The 17,908-nt window shown below is 44.0% G+C and overlaps 1 protein-coding gene across 1 annotated transcript in view; it reads left to right on the plus strand.

The window, feature by feature from the left end:
* The first annotated feature begins 600 nt into the window (after nt 1-600).
* Nucleotides 601-17,908, plus strand: part of LOC118368282 (placenta growth factor-like) — a 28,390-nt gene continuing 11,082 nt past the window's right edge. The window contains exons 1-2 of the mRNA XM_035752266.1: nt 601-805; nt 979-1,247. Coding sequence (XP_035608159.1) covers nt 1,179-1,247 — 69 coding nt within the window. The 5' untranslated portion in view covers nt 601-805; nt 979-1,178. The remainder of the gene's footprint in view (nt 806-978; nt 1,248-17,908) is intronic.

Genomic DNA, 17,908 nt, shown 5'->3' on the forward strand with positions numbered 1-17,908 from the left:
CCTGAGTGCCTTCAGGAACGATTTCACTAGAGGCTGGAAATGGACAAACTGTACAACACCAACAATAAGATGCTCTTACTGAAGCTGCTTTGGTGACACAACATTGATATTTTTTTTGCATTGTGGTACTAATCAGTCTCCCCAAAATCAGACTATTTGCATCAGATTTGATGGCACTGCACACATGGGGTGGGTTGGGGTGGGGGGGATCAGAGTGGATCATATAGTTTGACAGTGACTGCCAAAGAGCATAGTATCCTTTCTAATGACAATGTCATCAGTGACACTCATTATTCTGTAAATTGGCACATTTGTAATGTCTAAATCCTAACAGCCTGACAATTAGGGACCATGTTGGTCTCTGGGCCTGAACAATGATACATTGTTGAGAAGAACCTTAACTGCCCAACACATGTCAAAGGATTCATACAGTTATCAAGAAGCTGGGTATATGGATGAAAAACTCTACACCATAAGAACACAGCATATACCTCCACTTGTTCCATGAAGTATTTCCCGAGGAGAGGAGGAGTGTATCACGACTAGAGAGAGATTGAGGGAAACTGGAGGGGAGGGGATTTAAATGGGTAACATGTTGAGAGGTAGTGAGGCAATTAGTGACAAGAATGTCACTTTGTCGAAGAAATGCACAGAGCAAGACCGAAATACCACCATTCAAATTAACCAGGTTACCGAAGTGTGACAGCAGCTCCTCGTGCACTTTTTGGAAGGAACATATATGTCAACTTTTGGAAAAATATCTATAGATTTTTTTTCTACTTGCTGATTTGTTGGACACGTTCTGGTAAAAGTATTGTTTGGTTTAGGAGGGATATTTTATGTGCAGTATTACTGTGACATTTTTGTAACCTATTTCAAAAAGGAAACAATATTATTTAAAAATAATAATAATAAAAAATTGCATATAAGATTATACAAATATATATCAATTTACGTTCTGGGAGGCTTTTTCTGTAGCTCGGTCAACTTCATCAGGTTACTCTTGAGAGCGGTCATTGCCTCGCCGTTATTGAAGAAGGAACGAGGTAGAAGTGTCTCAGCTGCAATTTCTTCTCTGGACTGGAGAAGAATAATCACTGCTCCGCTTATCTGCACATTGGAGGATATCGCTTACATTGTAAAACTTCATCATCTGGCCTTCTGACAAGAAACACGAAATGAAACCCTTTGCCTCGTTCGTCATCCAGATTGCAGTGACGCTCCAACTTCAGTTTTCACCTGCTCAGGTATGCTATGTTTCAATATTCTACACAGAACACAGCGCAAATTAAATATTTATTTTCATTTTTATTCAAGCTACAATTCATATCCAGTTTATTGCGATATACCAATAGGGCATATAATTGGCCTAAATATTTGAGGGTACGTCTAATGTTATAACAAATGATCAATATGATTATTTGCATGATTACACTGAAACGTATGATTATTGTGATTCGTATTGTTAACAAGCTAATATAACTATAAATACATGTAAACATATATTTTTATTACACTGGTATTGACATATCAGATTAGACCACAAAGACGTCTTTCTAACTGACTCAGCAAAAGCCATTCAGAGCGCTATGTCGATTTCTCATTGTGTCTTGGTGATACTATGATCCCCTTTTGAACGCGTGCCATGCTGACACAGTTGTGTTATGAGGTGGAACGTGACAAACTGCATCTCTCTGTCTCAGACTGTTCAAAGTTTTCATAGGGTTTCCATGATACATTTTGGGCGATTTAAGAACTTTATGAATGATATGCGCAAATGAGCATCAAATATATAATGATTGATTTCTTTATGAACTGTTCAGGTAAAACTCGATCTGTCTCTGACCACTCAGTTCCTTTCTAAGCATAATTGAATATGAGAATTTCAGAGTTAGAAAAGAAAACCATTGTCTCCAAACGTCCTACTCCAGGAAGGCAGGAGAGCAACAGAGCCTTGTAATTCTGCTAGAGGCTTAGAGACTTGGCAGTGTCACTCTGGTCAAACTGGCAAGAGAGTGCAGTAATGAGAAATTCATATCTCTGCACTTTTCACCTCACCTGCTAAAAGCTGTAATTTTCTCCACTGTCTTTTCTCCTGCCTTTAATACAGCAGTGTGTGTTTGTGTGTGTGTGTGTCCTCTGTCACTGTATGCCGTTTTAGTCAGAAGCTAGCCTCAGAAGCCATTAGTGTAATCCAGGGCCCTATTAGGACAAAGCTGGTCTGTGTTCTCAGTGCCTTGTCATTGCCAACCTTAGTCACAAAATGTACCGGCAATACGTTTGCCCGGAAATAGGTAGGCCCCATTCAAAGTCTTGTGCCATCCTGCAATAACACTTGTGCCACCAACCGGACATTGGACATTGGCAAATGTGTCTGCTGTGAGTGCAGTACCAGAGCGAATCCATTCAGTCTCTCTCTTTCTCTAAGGTGAGTAATAGTTGGCTCTGTCTACACTGCCACTAGTCCCTGCCACTCATGTTTAATGGAGAACAGGTCTCCTCCCAGGGCCCATTCACAACCATTGTCTCACTGTTCATAAACTGACTCTGCCTATTGGTCGTAATGGCACTGCAGTTGTTGCCCTGTGCCCGTAGGCGTTGTGTGAATGAGGAGACTTGAGTTCCACTTCTCTGAGGCTCATCTGAGCTCTAAGGATGGGGGGACAAGAGCCGCACACCCCTCTGGGTTTTTCATGCAGAGCAGAGCCCTGGGTCAGAGCTCAGAGGGAGAGGCTGGCTGGCTGGCTGCTACAGGAACTGGAGTTAGTAGGAGAGTTGGAGTCTAGGAGGGGAGAGGCAGGGTCTGGGGCTGGGGCTGCCACATCATTAATACTAATCCACATAATCAACTCATGGCCTGCTTACTCAAAACATGAGGGGTGAGAAAATCCAGCGCTCTTAACGCGTATCAGGTTAAGCTGGTGTCCGCAGTTTGTAGACGGATGGGGAATGTAAACTACACAACCCTGAGCTACAACATACAGTAAAGGAGGCCTTTAAAATATATATCACACTTGTCAAATGTCACGTTCATATGCTACAACATCAAATCAAATCAAAACCAATTTTATTTGTCACATGCCCCGACAACAACAGGTGTAGACCTTTACTTGAAATATTTACTTACAAGCCCCTAATCAGCAATGCAGTTAAAAAAAAATAGAGTTGATCAAATATTTACTTACAAGCCCCTAACCAGCAATGCAGTTTAAAAAAATAGAGTTGATCAGATATTTACTTACAAGCCCCTAACCAGCAATGCAGTTTAAAAAAATAGAGTTGATCAGATATTTACTTACAAGCCCCTAACAAGCAATGCAGTTTAAAAAAATAGAGTTGATCAGATATTTACTTACAAGCCCCTAACCAGCAATGCAGTTAAAAAAATAGAGTTGATAAAAAATATTTACTTACAAGCCCCTAACCAGCAATGCAGTTTTTAAAAAATAGAGTTGATCAAATATTTACTTACAAGCCCCTAGCCTGCAATGCAGTTTAAAAAAATAGAGTTGATCAAATGTAAAGTGACTATGCATAGATAAAAAACAGCGAGTAGCAGCAATGTAAGAACAATAGGGGGGTTCAATGTAGACAATCCGGATGGCCATTTGATTAGTTGTTCGGCAGTCTTATGGCTTTGGGGTAGAAGCTGTTAAGAAGCCTTTTGGTCCTAGACTTGACGCTCCGGTACCACTTGGCTGTGCGGTAGCAGAGAGAACAGTCTATGACTAGGGTGACTGGAGTCTTTGACCATTTTCCTCTGACACCGCCTAGTATATAGGTCCTGGATGTCAGGAAGCTTGGCCCCAGTGATGTACTGGGCCGTACACACTACCCTCTGTAGCACCTTACGGTAAAATGCTGAGCAGTTGCCATACCAGGTGGTGATGCAACCAGTCAGGATGCTTTCAATGGTGCAGCTGTATACATTTTTGAGGATCTGGGGACCCAGGCCAAATCTTTTCAGTCTCCTGAGGGGTAAAAGGTGTTGTCGTGCCCTCTTCACAACTGTATTGGTGTGTTTGGACCATGATAGTTTGTTGGTGATGTGGACACCAAGGAACTTGAAACTCTCGACCAGCTCCACTTCAGTCCCATCGATGTTAGTGGGGGCTTGTTCGGCCCCTCCCTTTCCTATAGTCCACGATCAGTTCCTTTGTCTTGCTCACATTGAGAGAGAGGTTGTTGTCTTGGCACCACATTGCCAGTTCTCTGACATCCTCCCTATATGCTGTATCATCATTGTCGGTGCTTGTGGGTGAACAGGGAGTACAGGAGGGGACTAACCTCGCACCCATGAGGGGCCCCAATGTTGAGTATCAGAGTGGCAGATGTGTTGTTTCCTACCCTTACCACCTGGGAGTGGCCTGTCAGGAAGTTCAGGATATAGTTGCAGAGTGAGGTGTTTAGTCCCAGGGTCCTGAGCATAGTGATGAGCTTTGTGGGCACTGTGGTGTTGAACACTGAGCTGTAGTCAATGAACAGCACTCTCACTTTGGTGTTCCTTTTGTCCAGGTAGGAAAAGGCAGTGTGGAGTGCAATTGAGATTGAGTCATCTGTGGATCTGCTGGGGCAGTTTGCGAATTGAAGTGTGTCTAGGGTTTCTGTCATGATGGTGTGTTTGATGTGAGCCACGACCCGCCTTTCAAACCACTTCATGGCTTCTGACGTGAGTGCTACGGGGCGGTAATCATTTAGGCACGCTACCTTCGCTTTCTTTGGCACAGGGACTATGGTGGTCTGTTTGAAAGGTATTACAGACTCGGACAGGGAGAGGTTGAACATTTCAGTGAAGACACTTGCCAGTTGGTCAGCGCATGCTTTGAGTACATGTCCTGGTAATCCATCTAGCACCACAGCTTTAGGAATGTTGACCTGTTTAAAGGTCTTGCTCACATCGGCTATGGAGAGCGTGATCACACAGTTGTCCAGAACAGCTGGTGCTCTCATGCATTCTTCAGTGTTGCTTGCCTCGAAGTGAGCATAAAAGGCCATTTGCTCATCTGGTAGGCTCGTATCACTGTGCAGCTCGCAGCTGGGTTTCCCTTTGTAGTCCATAATAGTTTTCAAGCCCTGCCACATCCGACGAGCGTCAGAGCAGGTGTAGGATTCAATCTTAGTCCTGTATTGACACTTTGACTGTTTGATGGTTCATCTAAAGGCATAGCGGGATTTCATATATTAGTGTCCCGCTCCTTGCAAGTGGCAGCTCTAGCCTTTAGCTCAGTGCGGATGTTTCCTGTAATCCATGGCTTCTGGTTGGGTAATGTACCAGAAGTCACTGTGGGGACGACCTCGTTGATGCACTTATTGATGAAGCCAGTGACTGAGGTGGTATACTCCTCAATGCCATTGGATGAATCCTGGACATATTCCAGTCTGTGCTAGCAAAACAGTCCTGTAGCGTAGCATCCCCATAATTTAAACACTTTTGTATTGAGAGAGTCACTTGTACTTCCTGCTTTAGTTTTAGCTTGTAAGCAGGAATCAGGAGGTTTGAATTATGGTCAGATTTGCCAAATGGAGGGTGAAGGAGACCTTTGAATGCGTCTCTGTGTGTGGAGTAAAAGTGGTCTAGATTTTTTCCCTCTCTGGTCGCACAGGTGACATGCTGGTAGAAATGAGGTGAAACGTATTTAAGTTTGCCTGCATTAAAGTCCCCGGCCACTAGGAGTGCCGCTTCTGGATGAGCATTTTCTTTTTTTGCTTATGACCTTATACAGCTTGCTGAGTGCGGCCTTAGTGCCAGCATTGGTTTGTAGTGGTAAATAGACGGCTACGAATAATATAGATGAGTACTCTCTTAGTAGATAGTGTGGTCTAATCAAATCAAATCAAAGTTTATTTGTCATGTGCGCCGAATACAACATAATAAACCTTACAGTGAAATGCTTTCTTACAGGCTCTAACCAATGGTGCCAAAAAAAGTTAGGTAAGCAAAGAAATAAAACAACAGTAGAAAGACATTTGAAAAAAGAGTAGCAAGGCTATATACAGCCACCTGTTAGTCAGGCTTATAGAGGTAATAGGTACATGTAGGTTCGTTAAAGTGACTGTGAATATATGATGAACAGAGAGTAGCAGAAGCATAAAAGAGGGGTTGGCGGGTGGTGGGACACAATGCAGATAGCCCGGTCTACAGCTTATCATGAGATACTCTACCTCTGGCAAGCAATACCTCGAGACTTCTTTAATATTAGACATTGTGCACCAGCAGTTATTGACAAATAGACATACACATTGTCTTATTACAACTTTATAACAGTGTTTTTCTGGGCTAGAGCCTGGATGGAATGCTTCTCTTTATCTGCTGCCTTGCTAAACTGAATATACACTCAGTGCTGTTATTGGGGCTGCCAGGGTATTCTGCATGTTTTTCCTAAGTGCTGGTCCAGGGTATGTTCCCAGCTTACTGTATGATTGTAAAATGAGTGTAAACCATCTTCCTACAGTTATTCCAAGATAAGATGTTTTACTTTCCCTTTTAGGAGTCTTGATATGCAACAGTAAATAATTTCCAGACATCTCACACAGTAGCCAAAGGATTTATCCAATGCAGGGTTTTCTACTTTTTCCCAATCCCACACACTTCATCATGAATTCATCATGTGCAGCATTCCATGGGCACTCCCTGCGTTACTTTTGAGGATCGCAATAAGATCAGAATTTATCTTTTTGCACGTTCACATCTGACCAGAAACATTCAATCTTACTGAATGTGATGTGGTACTTGAAAACCAGGTCTGGATGGGCTTTGGGTAATGGCCTATTTGAACAAGCTTAAACAAGGTACCGAAACTTAAACAAAGTGCTTATGCTTTGGACGCAGTATGCTGTGTGAGGTCATCCTCAACAGGGTTACCTAGGTGACACTGAGTGCTCAGAGTAATTCTGCTTATGTGAGGAGGAGGACTGGGATGTTGGTACAGTTGAAGTCGTAAGTTTACATACACCTTAGCCAAATACATTTATATTCAGTTTTTCACAATTCTTGACATTTAATCTTAGTAACAATTCCCTGTCTTAGGTCAGTTAGGATCACCCTTTTATTTTAAGAATGTGAAATGTCAGAATAATAGTAGAGAGAATGATTTATTTCAGCTTGTATTTCTTTCATCACATTCCCAGTGGGTCAGAAGTTTACATACACTGAATTTGTATTTGGTAGTATTGCCTTTAAATTGTTTAACTTGGGTTTTGGGTAGCCTTCCACAAGCTTCCCACAATAAGTTGGGTGAATTTTGGCCCATTCCTCCTGACAGAGCTGGTGTAACTGAGTCAGGTTTGTAGGCGTCCTTGCTCGCACACTCTTTTTCAGTTCTGCCCACAAATGTTCTATATGATTGAGGTCAGGGCTTTGTGATGGCCACTCCAATACATTGACTTTGTTGTCCTTAAGCCATTTTGCCACAACTTTGGAAGTATGCTTGAGGTCATTGTCCATTTGGAAGATCCATTTGCAACCAAGCTTTAACTTCCTGACTAATGTCTTGAGATGTTGCTTCAATATATCCACATCATTTTCATTCCTCATGAAGCCATCTATTTTGTGAAGTGCACCAGTCCCTCCTGCAGCAAAGCACCCCCACAACATGATGCTGCCACACCTTGCTTCACGGTTGGGATGGTGTTCTTCAGTTTGCAAGCCTCCCCCTTTTTCCTCCAAACATAACGATGGTCATTATGGCCAAACATCTTTGTCCCCATGTGCAGTTGCAAACCATTGTCTGGCCTTTTTATGGTGGTTTTGGAGCAGTGGCTTCTTCCTTGCTTTCTGGCCATTCAGGTAATGTCGATATAGGACTCGTTTTACTATGGATATAGATACTTTTGTACCGGTCTCCTCCAGCATCTTCACAAGGTCCTTTGCTGTTGTTCTGGGATTGATTTGCACTTTTCGTACCAAAGTACGTTCATCTCTAGGAGACAAAATGCGTTTCCTTCCTGAGCGGTATGATGGCTGCGTGGTCTCCTGGTGTTTATACTTGTTTACTATTGTTTATACAGATGAACGTAGTACCTTCAGGCGTTTGGAAATTGCTCCCAAGGATGAACCAGACTTGTGGCGGTCCACAATTCTTTTCTGAGGTCTTGGCTGATTTCTTTTGATTTTTCCATGATGTCAAGCAAAGAGGTACTGAGTTTCAAGGTAAGCCTTGAAATACATCCACAGGTACACCTCCTTTGACTCAAATTATGTCAATTAGCCTATCAGAAGCTTCTAAAGCCATGACATAATTTTCTGGAATTTTCCAAGCTGTTTAAAGGCACAGTCAACTTAGTGTATGTAAACATCTGATCCACTGGAAATGTAATGCAGTGATATATAAGTGAAATAGTCTGTCTGTAAACAATTGTTGGAAAAATGACTTGTGTCATGCACAACTTTGTGCATGACACAAGATGTCCTAACCGACTTGCAAAAAACTATAGTTTGTTAACAATAAATTTGTGGAGTGGTTGAAAAATGAGTCTTAATGACTCCAACCTAAGTGTATGTAAACTTCCGACTTCAACTGTATCTACCCTGCTGGGCCCACAGTAAACCATTCAGCATGCCGGCCAACCAGAATGGAAAAGCAAGCATAGGCTATGCGGTTGGGGATACCATTTATAAATGTCCCTCTCCTGCTCTGGCTCTTTTAGGGTGGAGTTGTTTCTCCTCTCTGAAATATCCTCCTTTAATTGATGATGATTTCTCGTCAGTGTCATTGCTGCCACTGTGGACACGTTTTTTTATGACTCTTGTCCGAGAGGAAAGTTTAGGCAGACTGGACCATGAAGGGAAGTGTTTTCAGACCTGTGCCAATTACCCATCCTGCTCCTCTCTCAGGAACAAAAGCACACTGAAGAAGGTGCTATCTAGAACCTTAAAGGGTTCTTTGGCTGTCCCCTTTGAAGAACCCTTTAGGGTTCCACGTAGAACCCTTTAAACATAGGAGAACCAAAAAGGGTTCTGCTATGGGGACAGCCAAAGAACCCGTTTAGAACCCTTTTATCTAAGAGTGTGTGTGTGTGTGTGTGTGTGTGTGTGTGTGTGTGTGTGTGTGTGTGTGTGTGTGTGTGTGTGTGTGTGTGTGTGTGTGTGTGTGTGTGTGTGTGTGTGTGTGTGTGTGTGACTGCATGCGTGTGCGTGTGTATGTGTGTGAATGCATGCGTGTGCGTGTGTATGTGTGTGCGTGCCTGACTGTCTGTGCATCTCTTGTGTTTGCTGACATGCATTCATCTGAGTGTGTATTTTTTTGTCAGTGTTACATTCGTTAGAGACAGTCACTGTCGTAGATGGGTTCTCTCCATATAGGAAGCACCTGGGTTTCCTTCTAGAACAATGGTGGCCTGGCTGTCTCACCGTCTGACGATCATCCAGTCACCAACCCCATCTTACATCAGAGACAAACGCTCACATTCCATTTATTTTCTGCTCTGTCTTTCCTGTTCTATGTATTTTTAGCACTTCCTGCCCTGGGCACCAAGGTGTGAGGGTACTGATGGTCGTGTGTGTAAAATGACGACTGTAGCACCGTGTGTGTACCAGCACTGACATCCTGTCTTCACTAGCTGCATTCACACTAAGGGCCAATGACTCCACTCCAATCAGCCCATTGCCCTGACAGTAACCTTCCAACACCTGCTACCAAAACCATGGGAAGTGTCTCAATGATGTTGCTTACCTTATAACAGATTCCCTATGAAGATGAGTAAGTAAGAATTTCACACAGTGGTGGCTGTCTCATAATGTTCTCCTCTATAGTGGATTATCTATGCATTGAAAACCTCTATGATGACTGAACGGGTAGAACACTGTTCCTCTGTCTCCGTTCCCAGAAGAGGGTTTGTGTTTGATGAGAATTTCCCTCCTTGTTTACCTCCTTTGACTCTCTGAGAGAGTGCTATCCTCTGATATGGGTGAAGGTCTTTATCATAACATTTCACAATTGATTCATTTCCTGAGTGTCCCTGAGCTGGTGCACAGAGGAAAGCCTCTAACACCCGGTGCTGTGTTTGTGTGAGTGAGGAGATGATTCTGTACAGGTGTTTCCTTTACATCAACACTCAGAGCAAAACAATACTTGAGTCTGACCATCTGTGTCACATACAGCCAATTACCCCCGGCCTGGCCTATACTGAAGAGATGTATCTATTTATACACTGGCCCTGTGGTAGGCAACCCAGCCAGGCCTCAAAGTAAACACCTGACACTAGGTTACACAGCAGATAACTGGTCACACTCTCTCTCTATGATCACAAACACAAAAACACGCACGCACACACACACACACACACACACACACACACACACACACACACACACACACACACACACACACACACACACACACACACACACACACACACACACACACACACACACACACACACACACACACACACACACACACACACAGATCAATTCCACCTTTAACTTCCTCCTCATGCTCAGTGTAGCTCTATTTCAGAGGTGGTCTTATGTGATCCAGATGAGGTGAATGAGCATGCCAGACTGTTTGGACAGACAATGGCAAGGTGCTGCTGGCTGTCATGTTTGTTGTAGTTGTTATGTTGTTATACTGACAAAGGTCTTTAGGTCTTTACTCCTATTTAGTTGTATTCCCTGGCCCAGAGGAGGTGTACAATCACAATCAGGAAATATGGATTTCTCCTTCCTCCTACAGGGGTGGGGACTGGGGAGCGGTGGCGCTCGGGGCAACAGTCCACTCACCAGGCTTTAATCTCCCATCTGGCTGTAATTTACTGTAGTTTACACAGGGTGTACAGCATTTACTGTAGCAAGGACCACAATTACCACCGATCACCCTTATTCTTTAGATTGTGTGGGTGTGTTGGTGTGTGGGTGTGTGGGTGTGTGGGAGTGTGTGTGTGTGTGTGTCCTTTGTTACTGCAGTATATGTCGTTTTAGTCAGAAGCTAGCCTCAGCAGCCATTAGTGTAATCCAGGCCCCGATTAGTGTGTGTGTGCTCACATATACATATGGGGAAGTGAGCTCTATCTAAAACAGCATTTAACAAATTTAAATAGGCCCTTACCTACATAGCTAGTGTGCATGCAGGTAGCCTAGTGGTTAGAGCATTGGACTAGTAACCGAAAGGTTGCAAGATTGAATCCCCGTTCTGCCCCTGAACAAGGCAGTGTTGTCACGCCCTGACCTTAGAGAGCCTTTTTATGTCTCTATTTGTTTTGGTCAAGGTGTGATTTGGGTGGGCATTCTATGTTTTGTTTTCTATGATTTTGTGTTTCTATGTTTTGGCCGGGTATGGTTCTCAGTCAGGGACAACTGTCTATCGTTGTCTCTGATTGGGAACATTACTTAGGTAGCCCTTTTCCCCTCCTTTCCATGTGGGTAGTTATCTTTGCTAGTGGCATTTTGCCCTTAAGCGTCATGGTTGTGTTTATATGTTTTTTGTTGGCATCATCCATAATAAAAAGGGATATGTACGCTCACTACGCTGCACCTTGGTCTTCTTCTTTAAGAAGACAATACAAGTTGCACCCAGTGAAGTACTGTGCTACCTGTAGACTTCCTTTGACAGGTTTTGGTTTTCAGGACTGTGTTCTTCCAGACAGTAATCCCACCCTTCATCAAATTAATACATCACAAGCTATCAGCAGAGCCTACTGTGGTGTTTTCTGTTTCTCCCCAAATGGATGTTTATGTTCCTGAAACACGCAGTAACACAGCTACTATACTACCATTAATACACTTGTACTCTTCCATTAACCCAAGCCCAATAAGTACTGCTCTTTTAGGAGTATATTTTTGGCTTTATATCCAGTTTTTAAATGATCCTACAATGTTTATATTTCACCTGTATACTAAAATGTATCTTAAATATGCTGTGTATACTGATGAGACGTGTGTTCAATGGGCGTTGGATTGGTGGTATTTGGGGAATGCTCTCTGATCATGGAGCTATGACCACCCTGGAGCTCCAGATGGACATTGTCAGACCCACAGGGGGGCTGCTGTCATTAGGGCTATGTTCACCTAATATATACAAAACAGCAGTGCTCTCCCTTTCAGACAGTGGTGATCGATACAGCGTTACACCAGCTCATTGAAAATCTTGTTATTCATGTTATGGTGGATTTGTGGATCTGGAATCCATGACCATTAAATGTAAATTATTTGATTGTCAGTTTGTTGTGTGTCTTTGCTAGTGACTGACCACTGACCTGTGTGGTCTCAAGTTTAGAGCCAGACTCACCATTCAGCAGGAGTCCTACAACATGACACAGTTCCAGTGGACCCTGTGTTTTGGACCAGGGCACCCCAGGAGGGGAGCTGCTGTGCTACACTGGATTGAATCCTGAGGTGGGGGTGGGGGTGGTGGCTGGTTTTCCCTTAGCTCTCCTAACCCATACACTCACTGACCTGCAACTCATCCAGGGCCTGCCAACCCACAATGGTATTGCCGCAGATTCAGGCCACCTTAATTTGTGCCTGAGTTTTCCCCGTTCCCAGTCCCTTTCCCTGAAAAAGCTTACGTGAAAAACAAGACAAAGAACATTATGCTTTCTGTCCTGTGTATTTTCTACACTGTAATGAGACACACTATCACAGTGATGTTTTGGGGCTGGTGTGTGTCTGTTGGATATCAACTGGCTTTTTGTTTTACTCCACTATCAACTAGTGATTGAAGATGTCCTTATCGCCCAAAACGGGCCTATTACTATACGATCTCTTTCTAGTTTCTAAAACCGGCTCCTCTGTCCGGTAATAACTGGTCATCTCACGCTGTACTGTAGCAGGTTGACAGTCCAACAGGAGAGGAGACAGACAGATGATGTAATCAATTGCAGTGTAACTTCCATCAATACAACCACTCAGGAGAAGAAAAGGCCCTGTCTATTTGGACCATGGAGCTATGGTTTTAAAGGGATACTTCAGGATTTTGGCAATGAGGCCCTTTATCTACTTCCCCAAAGTCAGATGAACTCGTGGATACCACATTTATGTCTCTGTGTGAAGTATGAAGGAAGTTAGAGGTAATTTCGTGAGCCAATGCTAACAAGAGTTAGCGCAATGACTGAAAGTCTATGGGTATCTACTAGTATGCTAGCAGATACCCATAGACTTCCAGTCATTGCACTAATGCTAGTTAGCAATTGCGCCGGCGCTAGTTAGCAACTTCCTTTAAACTGCATGCAAAGACATAAAAATGTTATCCACCAGTTCATCTGACTGGGGAAGTAGATAAAGGGCCTCATTGCCAAAATCCCAAAGCATCCCTTTAAGACTTTGATGTGTGTTATGAACAGGAATGTTTGATTTGGCAAAACCTCTTGCAGGACTCATAAGAGGTTATACACATGGCTGTTCCTGAACAATATTATCCTCATTTTATGGGACTTTTCATCTTTCAATGTCATAGTTATTGTAACAGTCTCCCATCATCTCTTTGACCTCTCAGGATAAGAAGGAAAATAAGTAGTAGTGTTTGTCTGTAGTCCTCTATTATGTACTGGGGTGTTGTGATTGGTGTGGTGGTAATTAGCAGTATAGCAATTGCAATAAACGAACAGGTCGTCTCAGCCTCTCAGCTGACATTTGAGACTCACATCCAAGAAGTCCTGAAGGACAATTATTGTTTGGTCTCCATTTTGTTTTATTTTTGCTCCTTAAACTTCCTGCCCTGCCTCCCACAGACGGCATCAAGAGCGAGAAGGTTAACAATGACACAGCTCAGCTGTGTGGGAGTCAGGAGAGAGGAGTACTGTAGTATCATGAAGCAGAAGCACAGGGCCTCGGAGCATGAAGCCCAGCTAGGGCCTCCTATCTGACCCAGGAAGGGAACACACTCTCATCCAGCAGTTAAAGTTGTTTCATAATGCAGGAGAGAGGGTGAATCAGGGACAGGAGAGAGGGTGAATCAGGTACAGGAGATATGGTGAATCAGGTACAGGAGAGAGGGTGAATCAGGTACAGGAGAGAGGGTGAATCAGGTACAGGAGAGAGGGACAATCAGATACAGGAGATAGGGTGAATCAGGTACAGGAGAGAGGGTGAATCAGGTACAGGAGAGAGGGTGAATCAGGTACAGGAGAGAGGGTGAATCAGGTACAGGAGAGAGGGACAATCAGATACAGGAGAGAGGGACAATCCGATACAGGAGAGAGGGTGAATCAGGTACAGGAGAGAGGGTGAATCGGGTACAGGAGAGAGGGTGAATCAGGTACAAGAGAGAGCGTGAATCAGGTACAGGAGAGAGGGTGAATCAGGTACAGGAGAGAGGGTGAATCAGGTACAGGAGAGAGGGTGAATCAGGTACAGGAGAGAGGGTGAATCAGGTACAGGAGAGAGGGTGAATCAGGTACAGGAGAGAGGGTGAATCAGGTACAGGAGAGAGGGTGAATCAGGTACAGGAGAGAGGGACAATCAGATACAGGAGAGAGGGACAATCCGGTACAGGAGAGAGGGTGAATCAGGTACAGGAGAGAGGGTGAATCAGGTACAGGAGAGAGGGTGAATCAGGTACAGGAGAGAGGGTGAATCAGGTACAGGAGAGAGGGACAATCCGATACAGGAGAGAGGGTGAATCGGGTACAGGAGAGAGGGTGAATCAGGTACAAGAGAGAGCGTGAATCAGGTACAGGAGAGAGCGTGAATCAGGTACAGGAGAGAGAGTGAATCAGGTACAAGAGAGAGCGTGAATCAAGTACAGGAGAGAAGATGAATCAGATACAGAGGAGAGGGTGAATCAGATACAGGAGAGGGGGTGAATCAGACACAGGAGAGGGGGTGAATCAGGTACAGGAGAGAGGGTGAATCAGGTACAGGAGAGAGGGTGAATCGGGTACAGGAGAGAGGGACAATCAGGTACAGGAGAGAGGGTGAATCGGGTACAGGAGAGAGGGTGAATCGGGTACAGGAGAGAGGGTGAATCAGGTACAGGAGAGAGGGTGAATCAGGTACAGGAGAGAGGGTGAATCAGACAAGGGAGAGAGGGTGAGTACGAGAAGGGAGAGGGTGAATCAGACAAGGGAGAGAGGGTGAATAAGAGAAGGGAGAGCGGGTGAATCAGACACAGGATAGAGTGAATCAGACACAGGATAGAGGGATTCAGACACAGGAGATTTGTTTGGGTAAGATTTTCTGATCAAATCTTTTTTAATACAAAATATATACGTACAAACGACAACATACAGACACAACATCACCCATGTCCAGACTCACCTGCTCACACCCCCATCTCTAGAGCCTGTATCACACTCCCCGCCGCATGGCCTCAAACGGCATCATTCTGTTTCTCTCCTTCGCCCACCCACTTTCAACATTTAGATAATAAAGCATTTGACCTTTCCATTGTGTTAACGATTGAGAACTGGTTGACTTCCAGTTTTTAAATATACCTTTTTTCAAGATGATTGACGAGAACAGTATCATCCAACCCAACGGTTATCTCACTGCACCCTCATATGCCATGTCTTATACATATGCAGACAGACAGATTAAAAGTACATTTACATTGTAGTACATTGTAATAATATAATAATAATAATAATAATATATGCCATTTAGTGGACGCCTTTATCCAAAGCGACTTACAGTCATGTGTGCATACATTCTACGATGGGTGGTCCCAGTAAACGAACCCACTACCCTGGCTTTACAAGTGCCATGCTCTACCAACTGAGCTACAGAAATACTGAAATACTTATACTTATACTGAGCTACAGTAATACTTCTGACATTCCCAGAATGCATGGATTATTGAGTAATAGTTGGTGTTACACTTAAGACATGACTCTACTGTTGGGCTGTGGAATTTGTGAATTTTGTCTCGTGTAATGCATTCTATAGATACGCAAAAATAATATAAGCAACATTTTCAGTTTCGTTAGTTATGTTCCAACATTCCCTCCATCTTGTGCCAATGTCAATTATTTTTAAGTCTTGGTTCCAGTAGTTTATATGTTTTTTCCCTAAGAGATTGTGAGTCATTTAAAAGTATCTGCATGTACTATAAAGTTGCATACGAGCCTGTTCTTTAATGGGTGACAATATCTGAGTGAAACCTGAGTTTTCAGACAAAGAAAATGAGCAGATGTAATGAGTGAAGAGCATTAGTGCCCTGTCTTAGGGAGCAGTTTTGTATTGAGTACAGTAACACTCAGCACAGTGGCCTTGAGGAATGGATGTGAAGAGATTACCATGCAAACCTCTCCAATGAATACAGGGAAAGGTGTGGAGGAGCTTGAACCCTGCTTCTCCTCCAGACAGTGAGAATTGCCTCTCTCTGGGAGCCCTCTGGCCCAACACCAGCCTATTGACCGGCATACAGACCCGCTCCCTCATCCAGCCAATTCACCAACTCCCTTAGTGCTGTATTAGGCCTACTGCTTCTGAAATCCCCAAGGAATTGATATTGAATTCTCTTCTGATACCCACATAGGACACAGGTTAGCTGTTCAATACCTATTAATACAGCACATACAAATATGGGCTATGGTCACAGGGGTGTCTGTATATGTGTCTCAGACAAGCTGAAGGAATGAGACGAACTGTGATGAGTCTAGAGTGGGACAAAACTAAGAACAGTTTCTCAGTTTATACTGAGTCATTTTGGAATTTTTCCTCAGACCTGAATTATCTCCCAAGCCCCGCTCTTTCTCACATACTCACACACCCAAAGAGTAAGGAGTTGCTACGTGAGGATCTTCATGCAGACTTGCTAATCTGCCAAACCCCGCTCCCCTGCTCATGGCCACAGACGGTGCCAAGAGACTGCCTTGTCGTGTCCAGACGCCAGACTTACGCCAGGCTCGGAAAATCCACACCAAATCCTCCCCGCCCCATCACACACCCAACAAAGGCATGTCAGACCTTGGCCAAAAAGACCTTGTGATGTGGTGGAGTGGAGATCCTCCCAAACCGCATGAAAAGAAGAGGCCCGAATCATATGCCAATTAACACTGGTAAAGGATTTATGTTTTTACCTCCGCATATGAAGACATTAATCAATGCCCCGCTGAGTGGGAAATTACTTGAACAATAACGCTGGTGAACTCTGCCTTCACCATGCTGTGCATGAAGAGGGATGTGTTATTGGTGGCCACTGTAGTTAACTGATGTTAAATGTATCCCTTCATAGAGGAGAATTGCGTAGCAGTTTCACAGTTAGCACACAACAGCCACGCACAGGCCTACACACAGGCCCACAGGGGGACTACCCACAGGCCTATGATGGGAGGGGTGGAGACGCCAAGGACCAGTGACAGCTAGGTTATCCTGGTGCTTGTGTGCAGAATGTCAGGAGATATTGGGAGGACTTGCATGTTTGGTGGTTTCTGCGCTCCCTGCTTATGACTTTGTAACAACTCTTGTATCTCTGTAATGTCTCCTGATGTTGAACAGAGAGATTCTGAACCCTCTTCAGCCAAGGCCTGACTGCCACAGGAAAATGAAAGGCACTTAGGAGGAAGTGTGTGTGTCAGGCGTCTGCTGTCATGATAACAGATGGATCATAGTTATGAAAGCTGGACATTCCTCTTCATTCACATTGTTTGGACAAATTTAGCTGACCGCAGCGAACCACTGACAGCTATCATCCTCCCTATCTGATTTATTCTGGTCCACAACAGGAAGGAAGCCATTTCTGTGATGATCAGTTAGTGGGGGGTGGGGGATGGGGGGGGGGGGGACAAGAGGCTACGGATATTAATAATATATACAGTGCCTTCAGAAAGTACTCATAACCCTTCAATTATTCCACATTGTTGTGTTACAGCCTGAATTCAAAATGGATTCACACACAGGCGGCAGCATAGCCTAGTGGTTAGAGCATTGGACTAGTAACCGGAAGGTTGCAAGTTCAAACCCCTGAGCTGACAAGCTGTCGTTCTGCCCCTGAACAGGCAGTTCCTTAACCCACTAGGCTGTCATTGCAAA

The sequence above is a fragment of the Oncorhynchus keta genome, chromosome 35 (assembly GCF_023373465.1).
Source record: "Oncorhynchus keta strain PuntledgeMale-10-30-2019 chromosome 35, Oket_V2, whole genome shotgun sequence".
Lineage (NCBI taxonomy): Eukaryota > Metazoa > Chordata > Actinopteri > Salmoniformes > Salmonidae > Oncorhynchus > Oncorhynchus keta.